The sequence below is a fragment of the Oncorhynchus masou genome, chromosome 30, assembly GCF_036934945.1.
Source record: "Oncorhynchus masou masou isolate Uvic2021 chromosome 30, UVic_Omas_1.1, whole genome shotgun sequence".
Classification (NCBI taxonomy): domain Eukaryota; kingdom Metazoa; phylum Chordata; class Actinopteri; order Salmoniformes; family Salmonidae; genus Oncorhynchus; species Oncorhynchus masou.
Genome location: NC_088241.1, coordinates 57,786,489 through 57,810,059, shown reverse-complemented (window position 1 = coordinate 57,810,059; position 23,571 = coordinate 57,786,489). Strand labels below are relative to the sequence as shown.

The following is a 23,571-nucleotide window of genomic DNA, read 5'->3' as shown; positions in this document are numbered from 1 at the left end:
TTGCAAACAAAAATGTAATGAAATTAACTATTTTACGTTACTAACTAGAACCCCTATTCTACACTATAGGCCTACCGTTCTTCCTCAACGTATTGTAACGTTGCACTCTTAAAACAGGCACCTCAAACTACACATTTCTTCTTACTGAATGCAGCAAAGGTTGCACAAGCATTGGTAGGAGGGGCCTGCAAGCAGGAAGGTGGGTGCGGACAGTTGTCTCAGCTAATTTAACAAGCACGACCATCCCTGCAAGCAGCAAGGTGGGTGCGGACAGTTGTCTCAGCTAATTTAACAAGCACGACCATCCCTGCAAGCAGCAAGGTGGGTGCGGACAGTTGTCTCAGCTAATTTAACAAGCACGACCATCCCTGCAAGCAGCAAGGTGGGTGCGGACAGTTGTCTCAGCTAATTTAACAAGCACGACCATCCCTGCAAGCAGCAAGGTGGGTGCGGACAGTTCTCTCAGCTAATTTAACAAGCACGACCATCCCTGCAAGCAGCAAGGTGGGTGCGGACAGTTCTCCTAGCTAATTTAACAAGCACGACAATCCCTGCAAGCAGCAAGGTGGATGCGGACAGTTCTCTCAGCTAATTTAACAAGCACGACTATACTGCAAGCAGCAAGGTGGGTGCGGACAGTTCTCTCAGCTAATTTAACAAGCACGACCATCCCTGCAAGCAGCAAGGTGGGTGCGGACAGTTCTCTCAGCTAATTTAACAAGCACGACCATCCCTGCAAGCAGCAAGGTGGGTGCGGACAGTTCTCTCAGCTAATTTAACAAGCACGACAATCCCTGCAAGCAGCAAGGTGGATGCGGACAGTTCTCTCAGCTAATTTAACAAGCACAACTATACTGCAAGCAGCAAGGTGGGTGCGGACAGTTCTCTCAGCTAATTTAACACAACCATCCCTGCAAGCGGCAAGGTGGGTGCGAACAGTTCTCTCAGCTAATTTAACAAGCACGACTATACTGCAAGCAGCAAGGTGGGTGCGGACAGTTCTCTCAGCTAATTTAACACGACCATCACTGCAAGCAGCAAGGTGGGTACGGACAGTTCTCTCTGCTAATTTAACACGACCATCACTGCAAGCAGCAAGGTGGGTGCGGACAGTTCTCTCAGCTAATTTAACACAACCATCCCTGCAAGCAGCAAGGTGGGTGCGGACAGTTCTCTCAGCTAATTTAACAAGCACGACTATACTGCAAGCAGCAAGGTGGGTGCGGACAGTTCTCTCAGCTAATTTAACAAGCACGACTATACTGCAAGCAGCAAGGTGGGTGCGGACAGTTCTCTCAGCTAATTTAACACAACCATCCCTGCAAGCAGCAAGGTGGGTGCGGACAGTTCTCTCTGCTAATTTAACAAGCACGACTATCCCTGCAAGCAGCAAGGTGGGTGCGGACAGTTCTCTCAGCTAATTTAACAAGCACGACTATACTGCAAGCAGCAAGGTGGGTGCGGACAGTTCTCTCAGCTAATTTAACGACCATCACTGACACCACCGCTTGCATACCGCTCTTGCAACGATAGCTTTTCAGAGTGGAAGACCAAAGTGCACATTTTAAAACTCAATGCTTTCCTGAATGTAATGTTGTCTTTCAAAGACTTGCTGGAAACCACTGCAAAGCCCACATTTAAGTTAGCAATTTGACACCCTAAGGATGACACATTTCGCCAACTTCACCATTAACGGTACCGTGGGGAGAACAAGTATTTGATAACTTGCAAAATCGGCAGTGTTTCCTACTTACAAAGCATGTAGAAGTCTATAATCTTTGTCATAGCTACACTTCAACTGTGCGAGACGGAATCCCCAAAAAATCCTGAAAATCACATTGTATGATTTTTAAGTAATTCATTTGCATTTTATTGCATGACATAAGCATTTGATCACCTACCAACCAGTAAGAATTCTGGCTCTCACAGACCTGTTAGTTTTTCTTTAAGGAGCCCTCCTGTTCTCCACACAATACTTGTATTAACTGCATCTGTTTGAACTCTTTACCTGTATAAAAGACACCTGTCCACACACTCAAACAGACTCCAACCTCTCCACAATGGCCAAGACCAGGGAGCTGTGTAAGGACATCGGGGGTAAAAATTGTAGACCTGCACAAGGCTGGAATGGGCTACAGGACAATAGGCAAGCAGCTTGGTGAGTAGGCAACAACTGTTGGCACAATTATTAGAAAATGGAAGAAGTTCAAGATGACGGTCAATCAACCTCGGTCTGGGGCTCCATGCAAGATCTCACCTCGTGGGGCATCAATGATCATGAGGAAGGTGAGGGATCAGCCCAGAACTACACGGCAGGACCTGGTCAATGACCTGAAGAGAGCTGGGACCACAGTCCCAAAGAAAACCATTAGTAACACACTAGCCATCATGGATTAAAAGTCTGCAGCGCACGCAAGGTCCCCCTGCTCATGTCCAGGCCCGTCTGAAGTTTGCCAATGACCATCTGGATGATCCAGAGGCAGAATGGGAGAAGGTCATGTGGTCTGATGAGACAAAAATATAGCTTTTTGGTCTAAACTCCACTCGCCGTGTTTGGAGGAAGAAGGGTGAGTACAACCCCAAGAACACCATCCCAACCGTGAAGCATGGAGGTGGAAACATCACTCTTTGTTGTTGCTTTTCTGCAAAGGGGACAGGACGACTGCACCGTAGTGAGGGGAGGATGGGTGGGGCCATGTATCACGAGATCTTGGCCAACAACCTTCTTCCCTCAGTAAGAGCATTGAAGATGGGTCGTGGCTGGGTCTTCCAGTGTGACAACGACCCGAAACACACAGCCAGGGCAACTAAGGAGTGGCTCCGTAAGAAGCATCTCAAGGTCCTGGAGTGGCTGAGCCAGTCTCCAGACCTGAACCCAATAGAAAATCTTTGGAGGGAGCTGAAAGTCCGTATTTCCCAGCGACAGCCCCGAAACCTGAAGGATCTGGAGAATGTCTATATGGAGGAGTGGGCCAAAATCCCAGCTGCAGTGTGTGCAAACCTGGTCAAGAACTACAGGAAAGGTATGCTCTCTGTAATTACAAACAAAGGTTTCTGTATCAAATATTAAGTTCTGCTTTTCTGATGTATCGAAAACTTATGTCATGCAATAAAATGCAAATTAATTACTTAAAAATCATACAATGGGATTTTCTGGATTTTTGTTTTAGATTCTGTCTCTCACAGTTGAAGTGTACCTATGATAAAAATTAGACCTCTACATGCTTTGTAAGTAGGAAAACCTGCAAAATCGGCAGTGTATCAAATACTTGTTCTGCCCACTGTAGCTAACAAGCAATTATCGTCAGAATATGCCTATTCATTTCTTTGCCTCACAGATAATTCTGAGTCATTTCCATGTAAAAGGACGTGAACATGTGAAGTTCATTGAAGCATGTCAAATTGGATGTCAAATAAAAGCTAAGAGTCTATGCGTTTTAGAATTAAGGCACATTCACATGTTTCAACAGTTATCCATAACAAATCAATTTGAATAAGCAAATGCTTTGATTTCTGGTTAAAATTATGGAAAAGAAGAACATCTCCCACAAAATGTCTAAAGGTATTAGAAATATATCAAAACAATAATGAAGTAAAGAATCCTGCCAACTATCAACAATTGTTTCTTAAACTTACAAAAGGCAGAACATTGCCTTGTGTCTTGACATTCAGTTACCAAAAACCCACATATCTAAGATGTTTTCTAATTTCTCTACCTCATTAAATGAGAATAATGAATGTTCACAGAAATACAAGGTAGACCCAACAATGTTTCATTACTGATATAAATTTAGTTCAAAAAAAATGTGTTAACTGAATTTCAGCAATTGAATTGGCTACAATCGGAAATCATAGTCACAAACCAGCAGTGGTGTCTAGAGAAATGGGTATACTCTAAATTGACCCCCCAAAAAATCCACAACGACCCACTCTGCGAAGGAAAGGCACCATGTGAAAATTATGAGAAACAGTGACATACACTCTGAATGACCTGAAAATCCAATATTGGTCTTTCAGTCAGGCCAACTATTGAAACAGATAAATGAGGCTGTCAAGAGAGTCAGACATTTTTGGCAGATCTTTCCCTTTTTATTCCGATTTATGCTCTCAAAGTCACTTTTTAATAGCAAAACAACATTGGATGTTCTAAGTTCATAATGCATAAACCACATCAGGAGAACACTTGAGGTCTGGGAAAACTCTAACACACTTTGATTTTTTGGTGTAGTTACCCTTTAACAATTCAAGTGCACAGACACCTACCACTGTTTATTGGTTAACAGTGTTTCAATAGTGCACATGAGATGGAGTTTGCAAAACAAATGGCCACTGGCCTGATGCAAATAATCATGATATCATTCTGCCAGGTAGGCATAGTTGACTTTGTAGCAAGTTAACATTTAATTAAGAAGGTTTTAGGGAAAGCCTTTCCAGAAGACGGTAATGCCTATCATTAGCATAGCCTCATTATATATGTTTTCTGTTCCTTAATTCTTTGAAACCTGGAAGTTTTACTTCATTGTATGAGGCATAGCTTACCTTGCGTCAAAGTAGCCTATCGCCAAAATGACCTGAACCCAATAGAAAATCTTTGGAGGGAGCTGAAAGTCTGTATTGCCCAGCGACAGCTCCGAAATCTGAAGGATCTGGAGAAGGTCTGTATGGAGGAGTGGGCCAAAATCCCTGCTGCAGTGTGTGCAAACCTGGTCAAGAACTACAGGAAACGTATGATCTCTGTAATTGCAAACAAAGGTTTCTGTACCAAATATTAAGTTCTGCTTTTCTGATGTATCAAATACTTATGTCATGCAATAAAATGCTAATTAATTATTTAAAAATCATACAATGTGATTTTCTGGATTTTTGTTTTAGATTCCGTCTCTCACAGTTGAAGTGTACCTATGATAAAAATTAGACCTCTACATGCTTTGTAAGTAGGAAAACCTGCCAAATCGGCAGTGTATCAAATACTTGTTCTACCCACTGTATATATTGTTGTTGTTTTTTAATAAACATTCAGATTGGTTCCATCAGCCTCCTTAATTGATACGGCATATACCTCCACTACACTACTTTGATAAACATCTTGGGGATTAAGTGAGTATACATTATGCCCAATGAAAAATAAGTGGGTATACAACGTATACCCCTCAACCACTGGAAACCACAGTTGGGTTTACAAGATTGGACAGTACAGTACACAGTAGAGCACACACATACTGTTGAAGTCGGAAGTTTACATACATTTAGGTTAAGAGTCATTAAACCTGTTTTTCAACCGCTCTACAAATTTCACACAGATATTTCTTAGGTGGTAATAAACATCTTCAAAACTGCCATACTGTAGGGGAAATATCAAACTAATTTATGAAATAGGAACAAATATATAGAATATTTGTATTTGTTTCTGTAGACTATTGTCGGCCATGCAGCATGCAAAATGATACAATATCGAAACACATTTGGTCTTCAGACAAGCTCCCTCAAAGAAACACGTACCGTTGAAGTCGGAAGTTTACATACACTTAGGTTGGAGTCATTCAAAACAAATTATTCAACCAGTCCACAAAATTTCTTGTTAACAAACTATAGTTTTGGCAAGTGGGTTAGGGCATCTACTTTGTGCCTGACACAAATCATTTCTCCAACTATTATTTACAGACACAGTGAAATAATCTCTCAATTCCAGTGGGTCAGAAGTTTACATTCACTAAGTTGACTGTGCCTTTAAACAGCTAGGAAAAGTACAGAAAATGATGTAATGGCTATATAAGCTTCTGATAGACTAATTGACATCATTTGAATCAAATGGAGGTGTACCTGTGGATGTATTTCAAGGCCATCCTTCAAACTCATTGCCTCTTTGCTTGACATGGGAAAATAAAAAAATCAGCCAAGACCTCAGGAAAAATAATTGTCGACCTCCGCAAGTCTGGTTCATCCTTGGGAGCAATTTCCAAACGCCTGAAGGTACCACATTTATCTGTACAAACAAAAGTATGCAAGTATAAACACCACGGGACCACACAGCCGTTATACCGCTCAGGAAGGAGACAGATTAACGTACTTTGGTGAGAAAAGTGCAAATCAATCCCAGAACAGCAAAGGACCTTGTGAAGATGCTAGAGGAAACAGGTACAAATTAATCTACATCCACAATAAAACAAGTACTATATCGTCATAACCTGAAAAGCCGCTCAGCAAGGAAGAAGCCACGGCTCCAAAACCACCATAAAAAAAGCCAGACTACGGTTTGCAACTGCACATGGGGACAAATATCCTACTTTTTGGAGAAATGTCCTCTGGTCTGATGAAACAAAAATAGAACTGTTTGACCATAATGACCATCGTCATGTTTGGAGGGAAAAGGGGGAGGCTTACAAGCCAAAGAACACCATCCCAACCTGAAGCACGGGGGTGGCAGCATCATGTTGTGGGGTGCTTTGCTGCAGGAGGGACTGGTGCACTTCACAAAATAGATGACATCATGAGTAGGAAAATTAGGTGGATATATTGAAGCAACATCTCAAGACATCAGTCAGGACGTTAAAGCTTGGTCGCAAATGGGTCTTCTTAATGGATAATGACCCAGAGTATACTTCCAAAGTTGTGGCAAAATGGCTTAAAAACAACAAAGTAAAGGTATTGGAGTGGCCATCGCAAAGCCCTGACCTCAATCCCATAGAAAAATTTGTGGTCAGAACTAGAGGTCGACCGATTAATCGGAATGGCCGATTAATTAGGGGCGATTACAAGTTTTCATAACAATCGGAAATCGGTATTTTTGGACACCATTTTTTTTTTACCTTCATTTAACTAGGCAAGTTAAACTAGGCAATTGAAAGGCAATGCTACCAAATACTAATTGAGTGTATGTAAACTTCTGACCCACAGGGAATGTGATGAAAGAAATAAAAGCTGAAATAAATGACTTTCTCTACTATTATTCTGACATTTCACATTCTTAAAATAAAGTGGTGATCCTAACTGACCTAAAACAGGGAATCTTTATTAGGATTAAATGTCAAGAATTGTGAAAAACTGAGTTTAAATGTATTTGGCTAAGCTGTATGTAAACTTCCAACTTCAACTGTAGGTTAAGCACATTAAAGAAAAGTAGAGTACAGTAGAGCACAATAGAGTTGAGTAAACTAATGTACTGTACTGAACTACTGTTCTGTGTTGTACTCCACTGAACTCTATTGGGCTGTACTTTGAGGTCAAAACATGTTAAACATAGACGTCTATGGATCAGATTTGCTCTGGACCAGACCAACCAAATTTGGTCTGGTTTTGGGGGCAGAGTTCAATAAAATATTACACAGTGTTTAGAATAATACCCAAATATGCAAAGGAGGATATTGAATATTTATACCTACAGTGGGGAGAAGAAGTATTTGATAACCTGCAAAATCGGCAGTGTTTCCTAATTACAAAGCATGTAGAGGTATGTAATTTTTTATCATAGGTAGTACACTTCAATTGTAAGAGACGGAATCTAAAACAAAAATCCAGAAAATGACATTGTATGATTTTTAAGTTATTAATTTGTATTTTATTGCATGACATACAATGGGGCAAAAGGGCATTTAGTCAGCCACCAATTGTGCAAGTTCTCCCACTTAAAAAGATGAGGCCTGTAATTTTCATCATAGGTACACTTAAAATATGACGGACAAAATGAGGAAGAAAAATTCAGAAAATCACTGTAGGATTTTTTGTGAATTTATTTGCAAATTATGGTGGAAAATAAGGATTTGGTCTCCTACAAACAAGCAAACGACCTGTTAGTTTTTCTTTAAGAAGCCCTCCTGTTCTCTACTCATTACCTGTATTAACTGCACCTGTTTGAACTCGTTACCTGTATAAAAGACACCTGTCCACACACTCAATCAAACAGACTCCAACCTCTCCACAATGGCCAAGACCAGAGAGCTGTGTAAGGCCATCAGGGCTAAAAATTGTAGACCTGCACAAGGCTGGGATGGGCTACAGGACAATAGGCAAGCAGCTTGGTGAGAAGGCATCAACTGTTGGCGCAATTATTAGAAAATGGAAGAAGTTCAAGATGACCGTCATCACCTGATCACCCCTCGTGGGGCATCAATGATCATGAGGAAGGTGAGGGATCAGCTCAGAACGACATGGCAGGACCTGGTCAGTGACCTGAAGAGAGCTGGGAACACGGTCTCAAAGAAAACCATTAGTACCGTCATGGATTAAAATCATGCAGCGCACACAAGGTCCCCCTGCTCAAGCCAGCGCATGTCCAGGCCCGTCTGAAGTTTGCCAATGACCATGTGGATGATCCAGAGGAGGAATGGGAGAAGGTCATGTGGTCTGAGACAAAAATATAGCTTTTTGGTCTAAACTCCACTCGCCGTGTTTGGAGGAAGAAGAAGGATGAGTACAACCCCAAGAACACCATCCCAACTGTGAAGCATGGAGGTGGAAAAATCATTCTTTGGGGATGCTTTACTGCAAAGGGGACAGGACGACTGCACCGTATTGAGGGGAGGATGGATGGGGCCATGTATCGCGAGATCTTGGCCAACAACCTCCTTTCCACAGTAAGAGCATTGAAGATGGGTCGTGGCTGGGTCTTCCAGCATGACAACTAAGGAATGGCTCCGTAAGAAGCATCTCAAGGTCCTGGAGTGGCCTAGCCAGTCTCCAGACATGAACCCAATAGAAAATCTTTGGAGGGAGCTGAAAGTCCGTATTTCCCAGCGACAGCCCCGAAACCTGAAGGATCTGGAGAAGGTCTGTATGGAGGAGTGGGCCAAAATCCCTGCTGCAGTGTGTGTAAACCTGGTCAAGAACTACAGGAAACGTATGATGTCTGTAATTGCAAAGAAAGGTTTCTGTACCAAATATTAGGTTCTGCTTTTGATGTATCAAATACTTATGTCATACAATAAAATGGAAATTAATTACTTAATCATGCAATGTGATTTTCTGGATTTTTGTTTTAGATTCCGTCTCCCACAGTTGAAGTACCTATGATAAAAATTACAGACCTCTACATGCTTTGTAAGTAGGAAAACCTACACAATCGGCATTGTATCAAATGCTTGTTCTCCCCACTGTTTTTAGGATACATCACCATGAAAAGAATGACATTCATATCCCTAATTATGCATTTCTCTGTAGTAGAGACCAGGGACCCATGATGAAATTCTGTTTCTGGGTGTAAATCCACTTCACTTACTGTAGTTCAATAAGAGAAATCCATTTTTTTCCCCAAAGTCAATGTGTCATAGCTCGCACCCCATTCTTTCTGCAGACATCATTGACTTGTATACTGTGTTAAACTTCGACAGCAATGGCTTTTGTTTGGCATACATTTTAAGTGAAAAATCAGAGTCAATGCAATTCCATTACCTTGGAATTGCCCTCCGTTTATGTGGAGCCTAGTCAGAATTTGCACTGTAAGTGCCAAGACACAGGAATATGGGTTATCAAGGTGGTATGAAGTGCTTACATATTAGGTACCCTTAAACAGTGAAAATAGTGATATTGAATAATTCCCCTTGATGTTTTGCTCTCCTTTCAGCTTGGCAAAACATCTAGCTAAAAACCAACACTTCAACTATGTAGCCCAATGGCTGTGCTTTAATGTGCAAGGTCTCCAAAACAAATATTAAAAGTATTACAAGTGGGGTGGTGAGACCCATCCTTTGAGGGAGGCTTGACTTTTTTGGCAACACACATCTTCACTAGGTTCTTAGTAAGCACTACAGGACCACGACATGTATCAGACTGATGGAGACTAATTGAGCCATTCTATGTCCTATATTCAAGGATCCGCTCATTCTTTCACATGACTTATAAAAGCTTCAGGGTCAGTTTCCCAAACACAGATTAAGCCTAATCTCAATTGAAACAACTTTTTAGTCCAGGTCTAGGCTTAATCTAAATCCAATAAAACTCCTACCCGTCTACAGCATTTGGTCTCAATCTTCATTCACTGAACAACATGATGCACATAGATTCTCATAACATGTTCCTGTTCTTAGCTCACATAATGCTGTGGTCCAATGACAAATTTTGTTCAAAATTAAATGAGATATATGATAGCAACTGGATTCCTTGGATGTCAATGGAAGGACCTGCAAGCATTGTTGGCTTTAAAGTCACACCAAGAGTTATGCATAGTTATTGAGGAAAGATAACAACACTGGGCTCACCTCATGTCATACCAATAGCCATAGAAAATGTGTGGTTCTTCAATTTAGGGTCCTGGAGACCTAACGTTACTGGGTGATCAGGGATTTATTCCAGCCCATCACCTGACCTGATTCAAATAGTCATCCAAACATGCATCTTCAGTCTGGGACATCATTTGTGAAGTCAGGTGTGTTACTGAAAGGCTGAATACTGTACACCGAATATAGTGGACTAGCGTTTGAGACCTCTGGTTTAAAACGTCCAGGCTCTGTGATCTGCTTATGTCAAAACCCATTTGTACAGTTCAAGAGTGGGCATTGGGGTTGAACGTATGTTGTTCAAAGCTCTGTAAACACACACACAAAATAAGTTTTTGACCGCATCATTAGTTGATAGTCATAACCATGCCAAACACTGACATTGATTGCCTCTTCTTGCGTGAGTAGCCTAACCATAGCGTTAAAGTATCATATTAAAAATGAAATTAAGTTGAATTTATGCAGTATGAGGCCATATATTAGCATCGAAATAATAACAAAAACCGAGCGCTCTACACTACGGTGACATGAGTGGCCACACGGAAATCTTGAGGGTGGCTGGTTCTCGCTGCGCAAGAAACAAAACTACGAGTAAAATGTCGAGATATACATTACAACTTACCTTTTAAACCCTAGAAGTGTAGATGAATTTCCTTCATGACCTTTAAAGCCATATGAGAAATGTAATACTTTCGTGTATTATAAGTGGGTGGGGGGGTATCGCTGACTCGATCTTCCACCAATTCAAAAATATGGGGAAACGACCGGTGCACTTTCGGCGCCTCAAAACCATACATGAACTGATATATTCCTTTAAGTATTCTTCGGTTCTTGGTTTATAAAAGTACGTCAACCAGTTAACACAAACGTTACTTCTCTCCTTTCGACCAACAAGATTCACTTTCCACTGGAAAACGCATCAAAATGATATTATACATCCCAATCGTTTCTTGAATTCTTCACAGTAAAATGATTGCAATAATGATATATCCACAACTTGTAAATTCCCACAAAAGGTTTGTTAAAGCTTTAAAACTATCGAGAGAAAAGAAAACGCTTACGGAATTGATGCAATTCTTTTTTTTCCTTTCCAGCTTCCAGCCAACTTAAACCAGTATTAAATCCAACAAGAAACTTTCTTCAAATATTTCATATGGATTATGTTTGACATAATGTCTTCCGTTTGAACATTCCTGTTAGAATACAGAAAATTAAGTTTTCTTCTGAAAATGTGAAATTTAAAGTTGAAGCATTTACTCCATCATGGTGGCCATGTTTAGGAGAGACCTAAGCACTGCCTGTCAACGTTAGGCGCGGAAATAGGTCCAATGAATTGTTAAATTACACGTATTATATAAAATAATGGTCCAGGAGGAATAAACTATTTATACAAAAATAGCTTATGCAAAGGCTCCACTACAAATATATGTAAATTGCAGCGTTTTGGGTCAGATCGCGTAATACATGTTTTGAAAAAAAGTCTCACTGACCCTGCGGAGTGATACATTGGAGCACTATCCAGGTAAAGAGACTTCTCAGTCATCAGCCAAGAACTCTCAAACCATGGACCTGGAGTTTTTACGTAGAGTGGATGGGATTCTGTTCGCGTGGCCATGCATTCTCTCTATTTTGATTAATATCTGCTGGTTTTATTCAAGAGAACCCAGTGGCAAAATACCTATTATTTTGTGATTAGTTATTATGGTTGCAAAAAGTTTTTTAAAAAATGTGTTTTATTTCTGTTGCTATAAAAGTCCTTATTCTCAGAATTATCACATAAGAATATTCTACTTGCTGGCAGAAGTGCATAACATCATGAATTGCATTTTTCCTTTTGCTGCAGAAAATGATTAAGGTAATTGTGGGAGTTCTAATAGAGTTATGAATTGTGTACTTTGTGCTAAACATATTATGAGTTGATTATTAAACATTAAGGTATCAAACACACTTAAAGCACATTCTAATGCATCCATTTCTTTTTTTGTCAAAGGGAGTCACAAATTACATTTAAACACCAGGCATCAACTTCCTTGATGGGGCAAATAAGACACCCATACATTCACTTACATCCGCCTATCATAGTGTTACTTTATCTATTGATTCTGCTCAGCTCTTTTCTTTAGATTTCTTTTTCTCATTGATCAGTGGGATGCACTCTGGAGGTCAAGGAGGGGATGGAGGAAGTCCAGACTGGTCCAGGTGCAGGAGGAAATGAGCTTCATGGGTTGAAAAAGGCTCCACTGTCTCATAGGACAGTGCTTCACTGATTCACTGAGTGCTCAAACCTCACTTATATCCTCCTCTTGTGTCCTTAGTTCTGTGTGCGTTTATGTCAATGAAAGTGTGCTTCTTCTCTGCCCTGAAGTGTTTTGAGTAGGGGTAGGACTCGTATAAATATAGTCTGCACTACTATGTTTCCCTACCCACCATCAGCACACTAAGCCATTACTGTATATGACAATAATGTTAGATTTTTTTAAAATAATCCATGAATAACCTTCCCCAAAATGCATCCAGTATATATTCACATCCATATAATAGACGTTGGGAGTTGTTCTGATGAATGACACATGGATACACAGTTAGATGATATCCCTCTTCACATATATGGTATACCACAATAACACACTGTGCTTTTGTTGCAATTATACAGCCTAAATCAAGCTAAAGGTTCATTCAAATGTTACCTTTTGTCATCCCAAATCCTTTCTAATTAATTCAAGGAGGTCTTATTTTGAGACAATATTGGATTCATTTTGAATTGCTAATGCAGGACCTTTCTCTTTCAAGCCCAATTGTATATACCTTGAAAGGGACTGCACCACTCTCTTCCCTATCATATTATACAATCCTAATGGAGCCCCCTCTCCCTAACCCAAGCCCTTTGAAACTTTAGAATTCAAAATAACAAAATAATAATAATTGAATTTGCACCAATCTATATAATTGGTCTGAATTAGCCCTTCATTTCCTCACATCATGCAGTGGTTTAACATTGAGAGACTTGGGCAATACATTTACAAATTACTCCAGCTGGAGGTCTCCTGCTGAAGCAACCCAGTGGATACCACTGTTTCACACCCATATCATAGGCTACCTTAGGCAGTGGCAAGTAGAAAATACTGATTCTATCCCCTATGTATCCTCTTTTACTCTAATATTTGATGATACAACATGACTGCAGTTAGGTTTTATTCATAAACCTCTAACACCATGGTAACTTTGCAATTTTATTTAACAAGGACAATAATTATAGAGATGGAATGGAACGACAAATGCATGTCACATACGAGACTAGTTAAGACCATTCACTCTGGATTTCATGGAGTTAGGTTAAATGGCAACTTCCATTATGTTTTACCTTACAGTATATATCACAATTTCTCAAAGCTTAAATACAATACACACACACACATACACACACACACATACACATCTATTTAACACCTAAACACATAGCGAAATAACAAACTAAGAATCATTGGTCTCATGTCTTCTAATTAAGGATATGTTGTTGAACACACTGCTTCTTCACCCCAGGCTTGGACTACTAAATGGTTTCATTCAGAGCCATAAGCCCTCCCCAGGCGTCAAGCCTTTTGCTAACTGCTGAAGAACACAAAGAAAAAATCAACAGCAATAAACAAATCAATTAAGAGGAACTGTCTTTCTTTTGTGCTGCTTGGCATCCATTTGGTTTTCTGGGCCAAATTTAAAGGCTGCTGTGCTGTCGTGGTCTTGAAGTCTGTCGGTTGAATGTGGGCAAGGGGACCCAGTTAAAATCAGTAAGTAAGCAAATTCATAATTCATAATAAAATAATATTGAGCCTGTGTGCCATCATGTAAAGTGCATTACATTGATTGATAGTTTGTGCTGACTAAATTAAATCTAGTGTTTGAGCTATCCGGCCTCTGAGTGGGATGTTTTGAAATAGTGTGGTTGCTGGTGCTTCAGCAAGCTAGAATCAAGGTGATGCCTTTACAGCCAAGATCAACACCTTGTGAATGTGGATTATGAAGGAGAGTATGGGTTATTATTGATTATCAAACATGACAGAGGATATTAATATGCATAATTGTATCCTCATGCTGAGATAGACATTCAAATTGGTTTTGACTAAATGGGATGCAGATCAGATCAGAACTTCGTAGCAGGTTAGGAGAATTAACGTAGCAGGTTGGGAGAATTAACGTAGCAGGTTAGGAGAATTAACATAGCAGGTTAGGATAATTAATGTTGCAGGTTAGGAGAATTAACATAGCAGGTTCGGATAATTAACATAGCAGTTGGGATAATTAACGTAGCAGGTCAGGATAATTAATGTAGCAAGTTAGGCGAATTAGGTTAAGGTTAGAAATTGGGATTAGGGTTAGCTAAAATGCAAAACAATTGCAACTTTTGAGGTGACTTTGACATCAGCTGCATCCCTTTTAATCATGATCATTCAAGGTGATTGCCAGTGTATCTATCTATAAGGCAGCCAATTCTGAAGAACAACAACACAGTTGTTCCCTTGACCACACATGCTTGTATAGAAAATCTAAACTGCAACATCAAAAACCTTCAAATCCAACCTTTTTGGCAGAGTAAGGGGGAGTTCGAGAGATCAGAATTTTGCTTTGCTCTTTCTATGATAGAAGAGAATTGATCTGAACATTTTCAAAAAAATAGGAGCCTTAAGCCATATCGACCAGGAGCAAAGCTTAAAGAGAGAGCACAAAGAATACAATGTGAAATGACTTGGCAACTGCTGGGCGATCAGCAGACTTGTACTGCCATGAGGCCATTGTGGTTAATGCTTATCGACTGAAACCAACTGCACACTCCAAATACAAAGGATGTCATCATTATAGGTGGGCTATTTGTCCCAACTGAGGACATCCAGAACTGAGAACACAATATAGTTTCCTCGGTTCTGGATGTCATTTCATTCTAAAGAGAAACATTTGTATTTTTACAGATTTCACCTTTAATATTCATATTTCTTCTAACACTGTTGAGAATTTTAATTAAACAAGCCCAGCTGTCACTCAACAGAGGTCTGAAGTTGAATGTACCTTTCAAACACAACACACAACAGATTTTCACAACTCATCTTCGCAGCAATTTGTCCTAAATTTGGATCGGTTGGGGGATACATACAGTATGTGCAACAGTCCCTGTCCTTGTGGGCTATTTAGTTAATACCCTGAGGGATAAATCACATGACATGGGACAATGGTGGAGCAGAGTGAACAGCTGCTGGAGGGGTGGGTACTTTTACCAACTCCTCTTAGAGTAATAACAAACCATTCAGTGCCTAATTACTCAGTAAGGCTTGCCTTATAGAACAGAGAGCCGTGAAACAATACAGGGATCCACAGGGAGGGAACAAAACCCTGCTATTATGTACAGTACAGCTGGTCTCCGTCAATGAGCCTCTAGCAGTCTGGGTTCCACAGGACGCGTGACTGATAGATAATTACTGTGTAATTAGTTGTGTTTCTCCAGGGCATCGCTATGGGATGCTGGCTGGGTGTCAAAAGTCAAAGGATAATTGGGTAGGGTGAGAGTAGTCCTGCTTGAACATGAAGACCCCATTTAAATAGTAGTGCTTGCCAGCTTGACCAAGCACTCCCCATATTACAAGCTAGGTAATAACCTAGGAATTGATGAGGCTCAACAGTCCATGAAACTGTTTTAAACTATCACCCTAAACATTTACTAGAATAGAGATTAAGGAAGTCCTATAGAGGGCGAGTTTGGTTTGACAGTTATCCCAGACTGTACATGAATCTGGATGACTGACATACAGAGGCTCTGCTCCATCCACTCTACCCTTGAACTGTCTATGAAATATACTCTACAAGAGTGTTAACAGACATACACACAGACATATTTCTACACACAATCAATTGATGGCTTATTTTATAGAAAACTCTCTCTTTCTAACTGTCATACAGTATATCCTCTTTTCCAAAATACTTTAGACTTAAGAAGATCTGTCATATGAAGGGTAATTTCACTTTTAGAGTCTACAGTATTCACACCCCACATTTTGTTGTGTTACAGCCTGAATTTAAAATGGAGTCAATTTAGATTTTTTGTAACTGGCATACACATAACATCCCATAATGTAAAAGTGGAATTATAATTTTCTACATTTTTGAAAATTAATAAAAAATGAAAAGCTGAAAATTATTGAGTCAATAAGTATTCAACCCCTTTCTAATAGCAAGCCTAAGTAAGTTTAATAATGTACAATTGCTTAACAAGTCACATAATAAGTTGCATGGCCTCACTCTGTGCAATAATAGTGTTTAACATGATTTTTGAATGACTACCTCATCTCTGTACCCCACACATACAATTATCTGTAAGGTCCCTCAGTTGAGCAGTGAATTTAAAAACAGATCCACCACAAAGACCAGGGAGGTTTTCCAATGCCTCGCAAAGAAGGGCACCTATTGGTAGATAGGAAAAAATAAAAACATCAGACATTGAATATCCATTTGAGCATGGTGAAGTTATTAATTACACTTTGGATGTTGCTTCAATACACCCAGTCACTACAAAAATACAGGCGTCCTTCCTAACTCAGTTGCAGGAGAAGAAGGAAACCATTCCGGGATTTCACCATGAGGCCAATGGAGACTTTAAAACAGTTAGAGTTTAATGGCTGTGATTGGAGAAAAATGAGGATGGATCAACAACATTGTAGTTATTCCACAATACTAACCTAAATGAAAGAGTGAAAAGAATGAAGCCTGTACAGAATAAAAACATTCAAAAACATGCATCCTGTTTGCAACCAGGCACAAAAGTAATACCGCAAAACATGTGCAACGCAATTATCTTTTTGTCCTGAATAAAAAGTTTATGTTTGGGGCAAATTCAATACAACACATTACTGAGTACCACTCTCCATATTTTCAAGCACAGTGGTGGCTGCATTATGTTATGGGTATGCATCTAATCGTTAAGGACTGGGGAGTTTTTCAGAATAAAAAGGAAACGGAATGGAGCTAAGCACAGGCAAAATCCTATAGGAAAATCTGATTGCCTGCTTTATACCAGACAGATATAAGATGAATTCCCCTTTTCAGTAGGACAATAAACTAAAACACAAGGGAAAATGTACACTGGTGTTGGTTTCCAAGATAGTGAATGTTCCTGAGAGGCCGAGTTACAGTTTTGACTTAAGTCTTCTTAAATCACCATTGACCCCCCCCTCCTCCTTATTGTACACTGCTGCTACTCGTTGCTTATCATCTATATGCATAGTCACTTCATGTACAAATTACCTCAATTAACCTGTACCCCCGTACACTGACTCGGTACCGGTACCCCCTGTATATAGCCCCGTTATTCTTGTGTTATTTTTCATTATTTTTTTTTACTTTAGTCTCCTTGGTAAATATTTCCTTAACTCTTCTTGAACCGCACTGTTGGTTACGGGCTTATAAGTAAGCATTTCACGGTAAGGTCTACACTTCTGTATTTGGCGCATGTGACAAATAAAGTTTGATTTAGGCTGGGTTTCTATACAGCACTTTGTGACATCAGCTCATGTAAGAAGGGCTTTATAAATACATTTGATTGATTGATTGGATTTGAAATTCTATGGCAAGACCTGAAAATGGTTGTCTAGCAATGAGATCAACAACCAATATAAGAGACCTTGAAGAAATGTGAAAATAATAAATAGGCAAATGTTACACAATCCAGCTGTGGAAATATCTTAAGAGACTTACCCAGAAAGACTAATCGCTGCCAATGGTGCTTCTACAAAGTATTGACTCAGGGGTGTGAATACTTATGTAAATTACATATTTCTGTATTTAATTTTCAATAAATTTGCCAGAATTTCAAAAAATATGTTTTCACTTTGTCATTATGGGGTATTGTGTGGATGGGTGAGATTTTCTTAAATCTTAAATTCAGGCTGTAACACAACCACATGTGGAATAAGTCAAGGGGTATGAATACTTTTTGAAGACACTGAATGTACAGTGTATGAAATTATTGAGACCCCTTGACTTTTTCCTAATTTTGTTAAGTTACACCGTATTCTAAAATGTATTAAATAGTTTTTTCCCTCTCATCAACCATCACAAAATTCCCCATAATGACAAAGCAAAAACAGGGTTTTAGAATGTCTTCTAAAGCATACAGTTATTCAAAAGTATTCAGACTGTTTCAAAACATTTGCAACCTCTGTAACAGTTGCCCTATCGTACTTATTTTGTATTGATTTATTATTTTACAAATGACACAAACATGAAACATAATAGCATCCACATTTGGTGGATTAAAATAATCCAACAAATGTAAGAAATAAAATCACTAAAAGTTGCTGTAGCATCTAATATCAGTTTAACACATCCAGAATCAGAATAGAATTCAATCAATTGAGTTCAACAACATCTTCATAAAAACTGAATACCCCCTTCCATAACACAAAAAGATGAGCATTTCGTGCCTCTTGTACTTGTGGTGGTGCATGCAGCTGAAAACACCTGCTTTCTGTCCTTGGTCACCTCTCCTTTGGAAAACAGCACTCTGTGTGTCACCAGCCTCTGCCAGGCCCTGCTGAGGTAGGCCTTGTCAAAGTTTGAGGCATGAGAGGAGGACCACTGTCTCCAGGAGGAAGACGATGAGGATGGCTCAGAGGGCCCAGGTGTCATGGCCGCCAAGTCAGCCTGAGCCGAGTGCCCGTAGTTCCTCATGATGGCGTGCGTGGTGGCGAACACCACTATACGGTAGTCTCTCAGCAGCCGATCCAGGAGCTCTGAACACTTCCTGAGGTTGGCTTCCTGCTTTGCCACACTCTCCCCTCCCCCACTTCGGTCCACCCAATAGAAGGCTGAGATGCTGTCGATAACCAATAGGCACAGAGTGGGCCGGCTGCAGAAGGTATTCTCCAGGTAGTGCAGTGTGAGAAGCAGCTGGACTGAGCTGGAGCAGTGAACCACGAAGAGTCGGCCTAGGCAGGCTCGCACCCTCTCCTCAGGCTCTACCGCCGCCCCACTGTCCTCTCCTTTTGCGTCCTCCCCCAGGCGCTGCTCCAGTACTGTCACCAGCCTCAGCATGTCAAAGTGGTAGTCGGTGTCCACGTACATGACTTCCACTTCCAGGCCCCCCCGGTCGGCTGGGAGGATGCAGTGGGTCACCAGATGGTACATGGTCTCAGTCTTTCCACTTCCCTCGGTGCCATGGAACTCCACTACGTCACCTGGAGAATGAATGTAAAATAAATGTCAACTATGTGACTACTGTAATAATTTCTTTATATGGCTTGATGATGCCATGTTTATACACCAGGGCAAACTACCTTGAATAGGTCCAGCACCATCAGGAAAGATGTGAGGTTCAATGTCCCTCAATGACCATCTCCCCTCCAACCTAGCAAACAACTGAAATAAAATACATACTCATTTAGAAAACAACATAATATATTCATGACCCATAAGCTACTTCTGATTTTACTTTGATAACAAAGTACTACCAGCTGCTAACTTGAAGTTCTGGTTTACCTTCGGTATTCATATCTGGCCCAAAGCAGGAAAACAGCTGACCAGAACCAGGAAGTGACTGTAAAATGTTTGTTAGAACTAAGCTAAATGCGATGTGTCTCTGTGGTTACTAGATCGTTGTATGGAAGTGCGTAAGTGTTTACAATGTTAGTTATCGGGTACATACTCGTTAACCTGTATGGAGTGTGTCGAAAGCGACAGAAAAGCACGAAAGGGTTATAAAAAAGCACGTACAAAGAAAAGGTTGATTAGCTAAGCACATGGGGATATACTTGATGGAAAGGTGCACATCGACATATAAATAATGTTACTTTATTAAAAACCTTTCGTTAGATACTTATTACACTTATAGGGTAACGTTAATTTGCAACATACTTGTGCACCGTTCTCTGTCATTTTGGCAGTAGTTGTCATCCCCTGTATCTGTCAGGAAAAAAGAACGCGCTTTTTCAAATCGACTTCCTGCTTTTGGTATTTTACCGTAATATCTGACATAGACGAGCTATATGCATTGTTACCGAATCTTTGGTACACATAATGAAAAGTAGTTAAGCATAATTGCTATTAATTTTAACTTTATCAATAATAAAGTATATTAGCTCGTGTGACATAATATTATTTTCCTGCTTTTCATTGGGCTCGTGAGGAATGGTTACAGCATAACAAGGTTGACAAAATTTCGCGTCCAGAGAGGAAACAGTGGAGTTCAGATGCCACCTTGCGTTGTTTATATTGAGATACATTGGTGGTATTCTGGCAGCTTTTTACAGGCAGCCCAATTTTGATATTTTTTTCCACTTCAGATGATTTTAAGAGCTGATCTGATTGGCCAAAATATAAATTAGTGAAACAAATATCAGAATTGGGCTGCCTGTCTAAAATCATCCTTAGACGTTTTTACGGCTTCTTCATTTAGGCTACCGAGTGGCGCAGCCGTTTAAAGCACTTCATCTCAGTGTTAGTGTAACCGATGTGAAATGCTTAGCTTGTTAGCGGAGTGCGCACAAATATCGTTTCAATTGGTGTCGTCGCTCGCTCTGAGACCTTCAAGTAGTTGTTCCCCTTACTCTGCAACTCTTTTGTGGCGCGATGGTTAACGATGCTTCGTGTGTGTGTCAGTTGTCTATGTGTACAGAGGGTCCCTGGTTCGAGCCCAGGTAGGTGCGATGAGAGCAATACTGTTACACTAGAGACGTCAGACCTTGTTTCGATCCCGGGCTGTATCACAACCGTCAGTGATCGGGAGGGTTAGGCCATCATTGTAAAATAAGATAAAAGTTATTCTTAAACTGACTCGTTATTTCATGTTGTGTTATAAGAAAATACATTTCACAGGTTTCAATAAAGTATTTTTTCCTGTAACAGCTGATTGATTCAGCAACCATTCTACATAACAGAACATTTTGGTATGAGAAACTGAGTCACGGTCAGGTGTGCGAGTGGGGTGGGAGCCAGCGCGTTTACATTTTTTTCCATCTTTCCTTTGACTCTTCCCTTCCCTTTGACAATGGAAATACGCTCGCTGTCAAACTACTAGGAATATAAATAACGGTAGAGGGAAATAAGCCAGCACGGGGCAGAGCAAACAGCCTTCTATCCAACCTTCAATAATACACTGTATTTAAACGAACAGTTGTTGCAAATAATCTGTGGTGTTTTGGGGACATTCTTTCGTCATCATGAGCATGCTAGTCCACCCACCACTTTGCGTGATAGATTGTGGGATTGGGTGAGTTTGTTTGCTCGAAAAAGCTGAGCTTGCATTGAAGGTATGTGATCTGTCTCGAAAATGACAGTTACTAAGGTTATGTTGCCAGGTCGCAGTTGTAAATTAGAACTTGTTCTCAACTGGCCGACCTGGTTAATTAAAGGTGAAATAAATAAAACATGTTATGCCACCAATCGACACAACCTTTTGCCATCCGACTCTGTTCCACTCTGCAAGTGGAAAGCACCTTCTCAGTTAATGGTAACATGATAATAAGATTAATAATATATTATTACAATATATTATAAATAACAAGAGTTTAGGTTAGGTATGCTTTTAATGTAAATACAGTGCCAGTGGCTAACTGTAGTAGGCTCCTCGATTGAGATAGTAATACTGTAGGACAGAATAGTCTAAACTAGTTTTGAAAAAGTTAAGCTGAAGTTTGTTATTATTGGTTCATGCAGGACACATGACTAAGGAGTAAATAGGTCAAATAGCATGTCAGTTGGAGGTGGGGAAACCCCATCAGAGATGGGTCATGGAGGTATGATTTTGCTGTGGCTTTGCTACATTATTTTATTTTTTTTTACCTTTATTTAACCAGGCAAGTCAGTTAAGAACAAATTCTTATTTTCAATGATGGCCTAGGAACAGTGGGTTAACTGCCTGTTCAGGGGCAGAACGACAGATTTGTACCTTGTCAGCTTGGGGGGTTGAACTTGCAACCTTCCGGCAACCTTCCGGTTACTAGTCCAACCACTAGGCCACCCTTCCGTCCCAACAACATGGGTTGTTCAAATTCTCTTTCAGGGGGAAAATACATTACTTTTTTACATTTTATAGCAAGGCTACAAATAATTTAAAATGGATCAACATTAAATCGAATCCAGGCTTGTTACAAAAACATTAAATCTATTAGTGGTATGAGCCTGCAGTAAATTACAGTATAGAATCAAACAAATTAAGATTTTTGCAGACCTTCAGCATTCTGAATCTGAAGGCTAGGCCTGTACACTCACAGCTGTGATTAGCTTGATGAATAACTCAGCCAGTGGGCAGTACATTAGTTCAGGACTCTATTAATTAAACCACTGCATGTTTTGAGTTAACAATATCAATTTTAGAGGAGATTACTTTTTCCTCCATGATGAATTAGCATGGTTAAACAGGAAGTTATACTTAATCAGAAAGGCTGGGATTGAGACACAACCTGGTGTTGTGAATATATAATAGGGAACTAATTACAAAATGTTTCAGTTGTTTCTGAAATATTTATTGCAAATTGATTGGGATAGAAAATATTGCCAAATGCATTCTGCTTTGTCCGTGGTACAGACATAAATACAGTGCCTTCAGAAAGCATTCATACCCCTTGACTTTTTCACATTTTGTTGCCTGAATTTAAAATGGATTAAATTAAGATTTTGTGTCACTGGCCTACAATACCCTATAAAGTCAATGTGGAATTATGTCTGTTTTTGCATGGACTCACTGTGTGCAATAGTAGTGTTTAATATGATTTTTGGACTACCTCATCTCTGTACCACACACATACTATTATCTGTAAGGTCCCTCAATCGAGCAGTGAATTTCAAACACAGATTCAACTGCAAAGACCAGTGAGGTTTTCCAATGCCTCCCAAAGAAGGGCACCTATTGGTAGATGGGTAAAAAGAAAAATAGCAGACATTTAATATCCCTTTGAGCATGATAAAGTTATTAATTAAACTTTGGATGGTGTATCAATACACCCAGTCTCGACATACAGTGGGGCAAAAAAGTATTTAGTCAGCCACCAATTGTGCAAGTTCTCCCACTTAAAAAGATGAGAGAGGCCTGTAATTTTCATCATATGTACACTTCAACTATGACAGACAAAATGAGAAAAAAAAATCCAGAAAATCACATTGTAGGATTTTTAATGAATGTAATTATGGTGGAAAATAAGTAGCTGCTAGCTAGCTGCCTATCAAGCTAGCAGAGTTTTCTTGAGGGCTTGAATGCAGCCCCTGACACGGTTAGCCATTGTGGCTGGGACCAAGGATTGTCTAGACCCCTGCTGTTTGCTGTCTAGAGACCTGCTGTTTGTTGTTGTTGTTGTTTTCAATCTTCCCTGCAACCTGCCCTGTCTGGAAC

General features: G+C 40.0%; 2 protein-coding genes across 2 annotated transcripts in view; both read right to left on the bottom strand.

Annotated features, from left to right (window-relative positions):
• Positions 1-11,670, bottom strand: part of LOC135521673 (histone-lysine N-methyltransferase 2C-like) — a 262,868-nt gene extending 251,198 nt beyond the window's left edge. The window contains 1 exon segment of the mRNA XM_064947353.1: positions 10,831-11,670. The gene's annotated coding sequence lies outside the window, so the exon portion shown is untranslated.
• Positions 11,671-17,441: 5,771 nt separating this feature from the next.
• On the bottom strand, positions 17,442-20,160 carry LOC135523207 (DNA repair protein XRCC2-like). Its single transcript, XM_064949927.1, has 3 exons — positions 20,100-20,160; positions 19,523-19,604; positions 17,442-19,423 (listed from the first exon to the last, which is right to left on the bottom strand). The coding sequence occupies exons 1-3, from the start codon at positions 20,136-20,138 to the stop codon at positions 18,618-18,620; spliced, it is 927 nt and encodes a 308-aa protein (XP_064805999.1). The 5' UTR covers positions 20,139-20,160; the 3' UTR covers positions 17,442-18,617.
• Positions 20,161-23,571: the final 3,411 nt, after the last annotated feature.